The 14,022-nt window shown below is 32.4% G+C and overlaps 2 protein-coding genes across 3 annotated transcripts; one reads left to right on the top strand and one right to left on the bottom strand.

Moving 5' to 3' along the window:
• Positions 1-2,411: 2,411 nt before the first annotated feature.
• LOC123675668 (RNA polymerase II-associated factor 1 homolog) lies at positions 2,412-5,522 on the top strand. The gene is made up of 8 exons (XM_045611117.1): positions 2,412-2,652; positions 2,715-2,807; positions 2,862-2,992; positions 3,060-3,501; positions 3,780-3,955; positions 4,010-4,210; positions 4,273-4,377; positions 4,933-5,522. The coding sequence occupies exons 1-8, from the start codon at positions 2,573-2,575 to the stop codon at positions 5,382-5,384; spliced, it is 1,680 nt and encodes a 559-aa protein (XP_045467073.1). The 5' UTR covers positions 2,412-2,572; the 3' UTR covers positions 5,385-5,522.
• Positions 5,523-5,587: 65 nt separating this feature from the next.
• Positions 5,588-12,502, bottom strand: LOC123675667 (O-acyltransferase like protein-like). 2 transcript variants are annotated; one of them, XM_045611116.1, is made up of 14 exons: positions 12,139-12,502; positions 10,823-11,005; positions 10,200-10,402; positions 9,884-10,077; positions 9,738-9,817; positions 8,650-8,843; positions 8,439-8,599; positions 7,957-8,125; positions 7,203-7,396; positions 6,965-7,091; positions 6,380-6,569; positions 6,120-6,262; positions 5,966-6,065; positions 5,588-5,841 (listed from the first exon to the last, which is right to left on the bottom strand). In XM_045611116.1, exons 1-14 carry the CDS (start codon positions 12,248-12,250, stop codon positions 5,705-5,707), a joined length of 2,187 nt encoding a protein of 728 aa, XP_045467072.1. In that variant the 5' UTR covers positions 12,251-12,502; the 3' UTR covers positions 5,588-5,704. The 2 variants fall into 2 exon arrangements, with proteins under 2 accessions (XP_045467072.1, XP_045467071.1); XM_045611115.1 differs by having other exon boundaries at positions 10,823-11,008; positions 12,139-12,501.
• Between the last annotated feature and the right edge of the window lie 1,520 nt (positions 12,503-14,022).

Raw genomic sequence — 14,022 nt, 5'->3', positions numbered from 1 at the left:
GGACAAAATATTCTTAGAATAGTCCAAGGAACAACCCCCTGAATTTTCGCCGCATGTTTAGGAAACACCCTGTATTTGGTTCATTTTTGTCTTGGAATTCAATTCTAATTCTAAAAATTACAAAATTAAAAACCAACCAAAAGTGAAAAGGCCTCCCAACACAAGTGCTCTTCTTGCAACATAACTGGATATGAAAATTTTGTATATATATTTTTTTAATTTTTTAAAATCCCTATTATAATTTCATTATTTTGACTTTTTCTATAATGTTCTATATTCTTCTGGAAATGAAGTTATTATTTATTTATTACCATTGCAATAAACTATTATTATTATTATTATTGTATAAAGAATTAAATTATGCTATTACTTAGGATAAACATTTTTTCAATTCATACCACCATCCCTGACCGCTTATTGTTAACCTTAATTCAACAAGCAAGATAAATGAGTCAAAAAAGCATAACAGTCATCTGTGATCGAATGATCGAAATGATCGAATCTTTTGACTCGATCATCTGGCCGACAGCTCACGATCGAACCCGATCACGAAAAACCCGTGATCGACACAGCTCTAGTAGGCAGGGGAGGCGACCGCCTAGGGCGGCAAAATTCTGGGGCGGCATTTCAATCTTGATCAACAGAAATCATATGTGTAAAAATTCAAAGTAAGAAATGAGATTTAAATCGGTTAGAAACAACACGAAAATATACAGACAATTTAATCAACAATTTAAACCATCAAAGGTGCTGATTGGAAATTGGAATATTATTTCAAATTTTATAAATCAATTACCTATATTTTAAAATAAAGTTGACAAAGCCGTCAAATTTACTTTATAAGAGTATCTAGATACAAAATAAGATACTTTTTTGCAAAGGTATCTTAAGATACTTAAAAAAAAAGAATTCAAATAACTATCTGAAGATTCTTTTTCAGATACTTGATAAGGTACTTTGTCAGGTGTTAAAATGCTAGGTAGAATTCTGAAATTCGGAGGGTCTTGCAATTTTGTTTTCGGTAGTAGGCATAAGAGCGATATTAACGGAACTGAAATAGTTATCATTCGAACATTTGTAATAGATTCCATTAGCACATTTTTAACATCTTAAAAACATTACGGACCGTGACGTGCCTTTATGAGAAATCGTCCTTGCTTCCTTTCATAACTAGCAATTGGTTTCTTGCACAGTTTTATCACTTTATTGCCTCTGTCGAAGATCGGTTTTGTTTACGTTATACCAGCTGCTGAAATCGAGGGTAGATTTTTGTGACCTAATACGGGTTTACGAACAATTCATGGAAAAAACCAAATATATTCAAGAAATGGAATTTTTATCTGTTTCGTCCAACAATTTTCATTAATTTCTTTAGTAGTTTATCAATAATCTTTCCTGATTAAATTTGAATTCATAAGAAATAATTACACTCAATACATATTACGTCCATAAAACCTTTTTAACTTTTTATAAAAAAATCTTATCACGAATTTGCAAGGGCGTCGACTTGTATTTTTGCCGGGGCGGCAGAAACGCTAGAGCGGGTCCTTATTGAATATTATTATGAAATATGAAAGGACGAAAGGTATTGGTAGCGAACTCCATCGTTTTGATTCTTTACAATTTACGGCATAATTTGAAGAAAACTTAGAGATGTCGGCAGAAAAACCTACCGAATTCGTTATATTTAATTCGTTTTCTTTTCTCTTTGGTTCAAAAAATGGAAATAATGTATAACTTCGATCATTTTTTCCAATGATCGAAAAGTTAATTTCTAAATAATTCGTTGAATATTTTTTCCGGACAGATACTTTCATTTTTTGTTCTAGTCATTCATGTGTTCCTATTATTATTGTTACTTACCAATCCTAAAATGAATTTTATTTTTTGTATAAGTTTGAACTTGTTGGTTTTGTTTTTGTTTTTTCTATGTTATTATTATTAAAATTTCCCAAACAGTCACCTTCAATTTTTCCATATTTCGGTAGAAGACCCCGATAAGCCAAAATAATTTTTTTGCATTTTGCAGAGTTGACTGTTAGGGCGGCAAATTGGGAATTTGCCTAGGGCGGCAATTTGGCTAGCGACGGCCCTGAGTCTACTCGTAGTACTAGTACTAGTGTTCTATCACAGACTAACTGTAATCTGTGGTTCTATACTTTTAGTTCTATGTCATAGGGCAAAGATGTTTCACCACAGATAACTACCTAGTCTGTGGTTTCACAAGCGAAACATCTGTAGATCTAGTACATACATAGTAGTAGATTCTTAGAGTATAGAATATTCTATGTTCTAAGAGTAGATCATAGAAGTATTATATAATAATATTATTATATAATATTATATTATATTTCTATGGAGTAGATTAATTTGTCTATGCATCTGTCATATCATAGACTGATTATTCGTCAAAAATATTATAGGTTAGTTGCGGTAACTAAACAAGTTTTACAAGTTGACTGTTGACATTGCAAGAAAATGAAAATGTTATTAAATTAATATCAACAAAGTTACGAATATAGTACTGGTTATACTTTAAGTGAACATTTTATAAAATAACTGTAGACAAAAAATGCCTCCTACGATCCAAACAGGATCCACTCCACCCTCGTCCACTGCGCCACCAGTGTCAACAAAACCCGTGGAAAAAAGGTATTTATTTTGTTATTTAGTTTCCTCCTGAGTAGTTTTAATGGAATAATGTAATTTTTCAGGTCAGATTTGTTATGCAAAGTGAAATATTGTAATACATTACCGGACATTCCTTTTGATTTGAAGTTCCTTGCATATCCCTTCGATGCAACAAGGTGAATTATTTTCCATACTTTGGTTTTTTCATTTTTGAACCATAATTTTCTCAGGTTTATACAGTATAACCCAACTTCGTTGGAAAGAAATTATCGATATGAGGTATTAACGGAACATGATATGGGAGTTGGAATCGATCTTATCAACAAAGATATATATGCTATTGAACCAGGAGCAGTGTTAGGTGAGTCTTATTGAATAATTGGTTGGTTGGAGTTCTTCAAATTATCAACAAATGATTAATATTTCAGATCCTGCTGATGAAAAATTACTGGAGGAAGATATTCTCACTCCCCAAGATTCTAAAAGATCACGTCATCATGCCCGTTCAGTGTCTTGGTTGCGTCGTACAGAATATATTTCTACCGAACAAACTAGATTTCAGCCTCAAACTATGGATAAGGTGGAAGCCAAAGTAGGATACAGTATTAAGAAGAATCTGAAAAATGAAACGTTATACATGGACCGAGACTCTCAAATTAAAGCTATTGAAAAAACATTCGATGATTCTAAAGAGAAGGTTGAAAAGCACTATAGTAAACCAGGAGTTACTGCTGTTGAAGTTTTACCGGTTTTCCCAGATTTTGTATTATGGAAGTATCCTTGTGCTCAAGTTATCTTTGATTCAGATCCTGCACCAATTGGTAAACAGGTTCCTGCACAGATAGAGGAAATGTCGCAAGCTATGATACGGTAAATTTGAGTCAATTTTCAGTCTAATACAGGTCCATTTCTACTCTTGAATTGGTTGAAGGAAGGCTAGTTTTATAAATTGATTTCTCTTTCAACTACATTATTGCTTAGAAATTAATGGTTGAAGTTTTTCATTCTTTATTATTCCCAATGTTACCAGCACTGGTCAAAGATAGGTTTTATTTCTTTCATTACCAAGTTTTTTTTGTGAATTGTCGACCCACAGGAATAATAATACGTTTATTTTTTATTGATATACATAATTTATGATATTTCAGAGGTGTGATGGATGAAAGTGGTGAGCAGTTTGTTGCTTATTTCTTGCCTACAGATGAAACTCTATCTAAAAGGAGGGAAGATTTTGCCAATCAAATACAATATCAAGATGATGAGGAATATGAATATAAAATGGCAAGGGAATACAACTGGAATGTTAAGAGTAAAGCTAGTAAAGGTAAATGATCAAAAAATTCATTTTCAGTTCCGTCCTCAAATTTTTTGTTTCTAGGTTACGAAGAAAATTACTTTTTGGTGATAAGACAAGAGGGTGTATATTATAATGAACTTGAAACAAGAGTAAGATTGAATAAGAGAAGACAAAAAGTTGGTCAACCCCAAAGTAATACAAGGTTGGTGGTTAAACATAGACCTATGGATGCTAATGAATTCAGAATGCAGAGATACAGAGAAAAGCAGTTAGAACCACATGGTATGTATATTTTAGTAACTGATTGATAACTTGAGAAAGCAAATTTCTTATTTTTTTTTAAGGTGATGATGAAGAGGAAGAAGTTGAAGAAACTCAAAATAACATACAAAAAGATAAACCTAAGGAAGATAATGATGAAACTATTGAAAATGTAGAAAATAATGGAAGTGAGTCTGCTATTTCATATACCTACCTTACAGATGGCAAAATAATTAATTGTTTCAATAGTTTTTATCTACAGGGTGTTTTATGAATAACTGTACACGATTTCAGTTTGAATGCAGGACAATTTTATTAATTCTATGCATTTATAAGATACAGAGGGTTTTATCAGAAACTATCAACCAGTATGACTCTTGAATATTCTCAAATATTTTCATGAAAATTTCAAGGAGTAAAGTCTTGGATAATGACCAATATTCATTTCCAGTAACCACGTTACTCAATAAAACTAAGACCTGGCACACAGATGGCACCACCAGTGCCATACCAATTTTTGTATGTTATTAGTGCCAAGCTGCGAAAGATGTATATCAAAATTTTGAAACATAGAGTTTAGTCTTACTTCAATTTTCATTGATTTCGGCAATCTAAATTTTCCCGCATTGGCCTAAAGCTTTACAATTATTCATGAAACAATATTATACATGTTGATTAGACGATTAGAGTAACTAATTTTCTCAACTATACTCGCCGAACAATATTCATTTTAAATTTTTCAGAAGAAGCAGAGGAGCAAAATTCAAGAGCATCCTCAAGGTCGTCTCGAAGATCGAGATCTCGTTCCAAATCTCGATCTCCTTCTGGCTCTCCAGCAAAGTCGCGTTCAAAATCGCGATCAAAATCTCCTTCTCGTTCAAGATCAAGGTCAAAGTCAGCTTCAGGTTCCGAGTCTGGATCAGAATCGAGATCTTCTAGATCACATTCAAGATCTAAATCCAAGTCACCATCAAAATCAAGGTCTGTTTCCAGATCAAAATCGAGAAGCAAATCAAAATCAAGAAGTAGATCAAAATCGAGAAGCAAATCGAAATCAAGAAGTAGGTCAAAATCAAGAAGCAGGTCAAAGTCAAGAAGCAGATCGAAATCTGGATCACGATCAAGTTCAAGGTCAAGGTCTGCAGGAGGTTCAGATTCTGATAGTGATAAGAGTGGAAAATCTGATAGTGAGTAGAAACATTGAGGCTCACCATAAATTCATTCATTACTTTTAGTTTCAATATTTGTGAATAATTTCATGTTAGAATGAACATCTTATTTTATTTGTTAATCCATTCTATGTTGCAGTCTTCAATAAATCATGAAATAAGAATTCACATAATTTTTTTAATATGAATAGAAAAGTGAAGGAGGGTTTTTTCTGACTAATAAAAACAGTTTTAATATGAAACCAACTTATTAAAAATATGGCTAGTAGGCAACAATAAATATATTTTTATTAAATACTTTTTACAAAACATTCTTAAAATAAAATTTCAAATTTTCTCTCCAGATTTAAAAAGCATTCGGAAAATCTCTCAATAATGTAAAAATGCTGACTTTCTCCGTTGGTTTCTTTGGTTTTTCAGATACTGTTTTTTCATTGTTGTTATTTGTCCCTTTGTTTTTGGCATGAATTGTTCTATCGTTTCCTAAAAAAGTTATGATGGTAAAATGTAAAGATTTGGATGCTAACGATTTCAAAAGAGAGATCTAAGCTGATATTATTGAAAAAAGCCAAAATAACATTTTGTTGCTCACTTTTTGCAATCTTACCTTTAAAAATACAAAATCTCAACTTTTGGAATGGTAATTCTATGAAAACGGTCAGTAGAATTGAAATAACAATAATTGCTATAGTCTCTGTCACTTGAAACTGAAAAAAGTTTTTTTTATGCAAAAACACCCAAATCATTTATCTTCCACTCACCATTTCAGATATAGAAAATTCATCAGCGTGTTTAGTTTTACCTATGTTGTAAAAGAATAGAGGAAACTGTACAAGGTACACAGCATAAGAAATTTTAGTGAAATACTTGAATTTATCCCAGGCCAAAATTCCACCAAGGAATCCTATAAAATAAAAATCATACTGAATTGATCGAGTAGTATCAGTGAATTTTCAGTAAAACTAATGATTTTTCCAATGAAGTATTCTAGAAGGGATGAAATACAATAGTTATTACTTACCACCGTGTCCTTTTTCAGTGGCATATATTGCCCATGATACGGCTGCACCAAATGTTATTGGTGAAATAGCACCATATAAAGAAGAATCAAATCTGCTGTACACATATCCGGGATGAGACATATGTATTGGTCCTAACCATGTCCCAAATCCCAGGAACATGAAGAAAGTCCAATATAAACCCATTCTTTCCTGAAAACATTTATTTCGAATAACATTGTCTTTACGACAATGAGTCATTGAGAGACATTTCATTAATATTCTTCCAAACAGCTAACCTAAATATTGAATAACGTTCAGACATGGTTGGTGAAATTCTTTTGTCCTATCTCAAATAGTTCAAATTTCATCAAAATCGAACTAATAGAAAATGCAATTTGGACAGACATAAATTAGTTTGTACTGCGTTTTCTTTACTAAAAACTAATTTTTAGGCTGAGAACTTGATTGGCTAAACGATTTAAAATATTTTAGTACTTTTAATTTGAATTCTGTTAGATTCAAGAAGTTCCATCTTATTCAAATTAGAAAATAGTTTTCCCAACTGGTTTCACAAATAATTATTATATTAAATTAATGTTCTTTACCTTTGATATAAGAATCTCTGATTTGTTTCTCATTATGTATGCCAAAAACACCCCCATAAAATAAATGGTAGCTCGATGAGTAGGTAAAATGTAAGACAGGTTTGCTGTATCAAACATTCTGCTTATTCTGAAAATTAAAGTTGAAAAAGCTACATACAAATATGTATGAAAACTCTTATTGGAAAATCATTTGTATTTAATTATGTACATCATAAAAAAGATTCTCTCGAATACTCACGTTATCCCGAAATGCACTACATGACTCAAATTATTATTCCATGTGACAATGAATCTCAATAACGTCGAAGCAACTGTTAATGTCCCAATCAAATACAATCCAATTTTTCTAGAAGACCATAAGACGTTAATAACCAACGGTGTTATTAGGAAAAGTTGCATGTCTATTCCAACCTGATGTGTATGCGTAAGACACTGAAAAAATCAATAGTATGAGATATACAGTCGAGAGTGGATTCCATATCAAACTTGAAAGCAAGTAGGACGCGAGATATTGTAGTCCCGGGAATTGCAAGTTTACGCTTGCGCAAAACCTTTTACAAAATTCCTGTTACAAGGATTCGTGGACACACCGACAGACATGAACTTAAGTGATCACAAAACAATGCAAATTTGATAGTAAGTACTTTTTTTCATAGTCGAAGTATGGCCTAATGCCTTTTCAACTGCTGAGTCACCATGTTTCGCTATGTAGAAGGAAGGTGTAAAAGGCAGGGAACACTGATGATTCTGACGCAGTCCTTTGAGAGAGCTCCTTCGAAATTAGCTGAGAAACGCATCTCCAAAATGCTATCATGTCAACATGTCATTCAAGAGAAAAAAGGAAGTATCACTAACAATTAAGTGAAGGTAAAATTAAGTTGAAGATTCTCTCAGTAAATCAAGCAAGTTTACGATTTCGACTCTTGAAACAATATTTTAAAAAATTCATAGATAGATATTTCATTATATTTATTAGAAAAACTACTGCTTACCATATCTTGAAACGGAAAGAAGTTGTGGATATAAAGCATATTTCGCCACATATGATTCTTGCACAAGTGAGAGTGATGGCCTACTACTATAGGCCATAATGGACCTATTCCCAAGTGAGGTAATATGTAGGTACAAAACAATATCATAGCAATCATATTTGGAGAGATTCTGAAAAATGGAGAAGTATCATTAAAAATACACCTCTGTGGCAGCATTAACTAAGTTGGATCGTTCGATATTTTTCTTTGGAAATTCTTTCGTCGACATTTTAGCACAACTGTTTCCTATGCACACGCATAGTTTGCAATTTATTTGTTTTCATAATGCTTCATCTCGAGTATGCTTTGTTGATTTTTACAATTGATGAAAATATCGAACAAATAATTTTCCATTGATATTATATCTTAAATTCGGTCAAAAACGTTGGCTAGAATCTAGATGTTCAAACGTTCAAAAAACCTGGAACTCGGACTTCTCTTACCTGAATATTCTCGTTATTAATTTGTCTTTGAACTTTAAAGTTCTTCCTTTTTCCAATTCTTTAAGTAGAATACTTGCACTTAGGAAACCGCTTATCAACATGAAGCCATCTGTATAAAGTATAGCTGTTCTTCCAATCACAGACCATCGCATACCTAAATTCTTTGAAATTATCCTTAATAAAGACACCCATTCGAAAAAGATTCACTTACTTCTGACATCGTCGATCTATTTATATAAGGATTGTAAAAAAGGGCCATCGTTTTATGAGCTATAATCAAGGCAAGAGCACCAAGGGCTCGGACTCCATGGATGGATTTAACTTCATCTTGAGAATCTTTCACAGTGGTTAAATTGCTAAAGTTGTCTATTAGGTTGAAGCAATCAACCAACTGTAGTAGTTTATCTGGAATTCAAATAAATATGAACTAAAAAGAAGTCCATTATTTTTATCTTAGTTATTTTTATTTTATTTATTTTTATTTAGTTATCTGCATCTTGCGTTGTATAAATCCGATCGGGTTTCACTAGATGGCATTAGAAAGATGACATTTCGTACTACAAAAACTTCTCTGATAGTTCTGTGATTAGTTGACTCAGTTCATTTTATGCGCACGTCAAAACCTCATAACCGAATTTCCATCTGCAAATCGCAACAAAATCATATCTGTGAACAAATTCGACCCATTTTTTGAAGCGGTTGGTGACTGGTGACAACGTCAAGCGAAAACGGCCAGGATCGAAACATGATGAGCCGGCGGAAACAGTGGCCAAGCTATGATTGACGACTAGGAAGGTTTGGGTGGGATTGGCAGGGAATTATCTACGATGAAGTGTTTCCCTACAGTATAGCTGTCAACTCGGAACTGTACTGTTAACAATTTGGGACAACGCCAGGCCACACACATCGATAGCTCCGGGAGCTTGGTTGGGAGGTTCTTATATGCATCCAACTCATAGTCCGTATCTGACACCAAGTGATTACCATCTATTCCTGATTCTATGAGAGAGGCATAATGATATTACCTTCAAAATGGCAACAAGTTATCGAACAAAAGGGCGCATTTTTTATTTAAATCTGATCATTCAAACTATGGTAATTTTAAAGCCTTTTTCATGCAAAAATGGGTTATTGGAGACATAACGCCCCCCCCCATTGATTGGAAGAAATTTGAAAAAATTGTAAGTTACAATTCAAAAAAAGATTAAAAAATTTGAAGATTTTGCTTTTTCAAAGTGTGGGTAACCTACCATGAGCCAACTCTAGTTACGCCACTGCGTATATTTTAAATCAACTTACCCTTTTCTTTCAAGTTGTGTCCATAATACCCTCTTATTGTAGCCAGTGCGGTAAGAAATATAATAAAACCAAATAAACACCTGTAAAAATTTTAGATATCCAATATTAGAATAAAATTTTATCCTTGGAAAAATTCGAAACCCTACCTGGTCGCAATATCTCCTAAACTAATTACTGCTTCAGGTTCCGGAGCTTGTTTAATCTGGCACATTTCGGGTTTTATCCTGGATATTATTCCATATTTCTCACTCAATGCAATTTCCAAATCAGAAGCAGAACATTTCTTAGGTATACAAAAACCCCATCTTACCATAGAAAATCCTGGAACTCTATGTTTCACCTGCAATAATAAAATGTTTCATTATCGTCATAGACTGATGACAACCATAAAATGTCACGAAATGAAGAAGAATAAGCACTTAAAAATTACGGTAAAATGATAAAATAATGTTATTTGCTTACATCATCGAATGTCTCTCTTATAGCGAAATGAGAGTGAACCAAATTCTTATATTTTTCGTATGGCGATATCCAGTTAGGTTGAAAATCTAATTCTGCCAAACAATATCTGGCATGATCAACGCTCAAACATTCGTCGAAATCTCCAAACTGATTCACGTTTCCACGTAAGATACCCGAAGGTAGTTTTCCTGTAGCATCGAACACTGCAAAAAAATATAATTAGATTGGGAAAAACTAAAATTTTCTACCAAAAATTTCTTCTAGTAATAACTTAAATTTAAAAAAAATCAACAAAAATTTCCAAAAAGACGGAATTGAATTACTTATCCTGATAAAGAAAGTAACATACGATTTTGAATAAGAAAGAGAAAACATTTGCCATCTGTTTTCTTCCAGCTCCTATAAAGTCCTCACTAGAAAATGAATTTTACCCATCCTGTAGCTAGGATGTACCATTCTTATTATTTTAAATATCAGAAGGTTACTTACATTATCGTATTGCGAAGAAACTAAATAGGTCTATTGAAGGATCTATAGATGAATAATTTTACAGAAAAGCACCATTTCAAAAAAATATGTCATTTTTACGATGAAAAATTACATAGATATATAGGTTCACTTACTCTTGATATAATCCATTTCATTTTTCTTAATTCCTTCAGTAAACTCTTCCAATCCAGATGAACATTCTTCGGAAATGTTTGTAACATTCTCTAAGGAAAACAAAGAAAATTTTTTCCATATTTCAAATAAGGCATTATCACTTTTTTCAGGAACGATCTCGGTAACATCGGTTGAATCCACAACTTCTGAAAAAAAAAAATGATAATAATATATTGATATCTAATATTTCTGCGATCACTATGACTTATCTTGAATAAGGAATATCTCAACTCAGAAAAAAAAATTCGAAATATTAATGAGACAATCAAAAGTCTGAAAACTTCGAAACTATAAACGCTAGTTCTTATAAGAATTCAAACTGCGTATGGTTGGATTTTTTGTGTGGAATTCTTGAAATCGGCTCATTTCAAAATGGAATTTTTTTCCTTCAACAATTGAAAAACATTTCATGGACATTTAAAAGAAGTACATATTTATTTCTATGTATTCTCAGATACAATCTGTAAATACATCAATAATCAAAAGGCTACGGCAAACCGAAAAAAGTAATGATATACAGGGTGTTCTATTCTAAATATCGAAGTTATGCACTTTATGATAAGAGCGGCAACACCGCAGCGCTAAAAATATTTTAGATCGATAGAGCAGTGGTTCCTACTCAAGAAACCAAATTTTCAATGAAATCGTACTGTTCTCCGTAAAAGATCAGGGTACCATAGACTAGGATCCACCCTGTATATTTCGGTAATTTATTGCAACTAATATTTCATGGACAGTTGAGAATAATTGGATAATTCCTAAATTATATAAATTACCGAAAATAAACTAAACACCCTGTTCTCTCTTGTAAAGTAAATGATACCAGTATTCGAAAATCGCTTTCTTTTATTCCATATCTTTCTTTGATTTCTACATACTATTATCGAAGTGAAATTAATTTCACGGCATTCAGAAAATCTTTCAATTCCGGAAAAAAAGTACCTCCTCTAGCGGGACTCGAACTCGCAACCTCCGAATAACTAGTTCGATGCTCAAACCACTAAGCCATCGAGGGAGCTGAAAGTTATCCCAGAATCGAGTGTTAATATGCCTCACGAACTATATTTATATAATTCGCATGGGTTGAGGAATGTTGAAATAAGAAATAACAAAATACCGTCAGTGATCATTGCGACTACTTTTTCTGAAATTTAAAAATTGTCTGAATGCCATGAAATTAATTTCATTTATTAACTCACAGACGTTAAACCATAATTCACATATTATTTAAAGTTTTCCTCCAAATCGTTTTAAAGAAGAAACGGTTCGTGCTTACCCGACTTCCATCGAAAATCTATACTGCATCTTTCATCGCTTGCATTACCATTAAAACCGTAACACCAACCAAACAAACAAAAAATAAACCAAACATGAACTTTCCTAACCATATCGATTATCAAACTGAAGGTGAGAAACCGCGTGAAGCGGATTTTAACAAATTTTATTTCACAACAGGACTTCTATTCTGAATCGACATTGACTGCTATAAACACTGTTAATTTATTTATTGGGAACTAATGGGCAAGGGTTATTAGGTTTCGGGATTTTAGGTCTTGGTATACGATTGTTCTAACGCAATACTTGTATGCGTTTATTCCTTCTTGGTGATCGCAATTCCATTTTCGTTTCACCTTGAAAATGTATTGCTCAAGAGAATAATAATTATTCGTGTTGTCCTTATCGAGTTGGCAAATTCGTATCCGTACCTTTCTGTCAAAACTAATGAAGTAATTGTTATTAATGTACGAGTACTTATTTACCTAATACAAATAGAATTATTTTGCCCTGTTATGGGTCATATCTCTCTCTAGTCTCAATAATGATATCTAAAATTGGCATCAGGAGCTTTTGAGCGCTCGTTCGTGCGAACCTATTGCCCCATTACAGACCTTGGAAACGATCCTCCTCAAATTCTACATGAACATTCGGTGATTATTTTAAATAATATTAAATAGTTTTCCAATAGGAATAATAATATTTAGAATGGTAGGAATGGCATCATTGTTTTTTTTTTAATTTCTTATATCATTCGTAATAAATTTCAGTAGGCTATGCGATATGCCATTTACATTGAGTTGCAGGAAAGTTCATTAATTTAATGCCACCATTATTTTTAATCCTCTAGTAGGAGGAGCCTATTGGCTACCTGCACTGTTCAATAGAGGATTAAAATTTCAATGAGGAATTAAATTTTAATGAACGTTCCTGCCACTGGTTAACTTGGTCTGATCTGTTGAGTCAATATGAAATTTTGGTTTTTTTACGATATTCGGCTTGAATTTTCTATGGTTCTGATGACGCTATAAACAAGAAATATTGCATATGAAGCTTGTTATTTTTTTATATACTAATAATAATTAACTTGACCGCAGATTCGAGATCCGAATCTATATCGTAAAAATTTCTAGTTTTTTCCGTTCAACAGTTATCGTGTTCACCGATTTCTGACTTTTCAATATTTCTTTGATTTCTGCATCATTCTTGAATCGATGGAGATAGCATTTGACATAATAACTACACTAAAATATCTTCTTATTTAGATAAATATCCGAAACATTTATTAGAAAGAAATCATTAAGTACCATAAATTAGAATGGTAAATCCAATCACATGAATCAATTACTGCTTATTCTTTCGACATCCATCATTATTATTCTCATTAAAATAACATTGACATATATACATCCAATTATTCCAATTAGATACGAGGTAGATAATCATAATATGTTCAACCATGCTATAATCCATAATGTATAACATTATGGGGCTACTGCTTATATAGTTTTTTAAAAATATATTCTATTTCGATTATATATTTTCATTCAACTTTGAACTCGGCTTCGCACGAGTGGTGAAACTAATGAAAAAATATGGACATATTACTATGTGTTCGATAATTTATTCTCGCAATTACCAGAATTACATGTTAATTACTTAATGCTTTTGCATTATATCATTAATTCTTATAATGAAATAAGAAAGAATCATCTCTGTTTCAATTGAATCATCTACTTTCTGTCGGGCAACCCAAAATACATCCTTCGAAGTGTCAAATTATACTCTATGATTGTTCGCTCGGTCGGAGGAAAAAGGAAAGCCTTTATAATTACTATATTGAATAGTTGACACTTTGCGGTTTCCACAATCCATTACATCATTT

Source organism: Harmonia axyridis, chromosome 3 (genome assembly GCF_914767665.1).
Source record: "Harmonia axyridis chromosome 3, icHarAxyr1.1, whole genome shotgun sequence".
In the NCBI taxonomy this organism is placed as follows: domain Eukaryota; kingdom Metazoa; phylum Arthropoda; class Insecta; order Coleoptera; family Coccinellidae; genus Harmonia; species Harmonia axyridis.
Note: the sequence above shows the minus strand (reverse complement) of the source record. Positions and strands in the feature narration are given on the sequence as shown.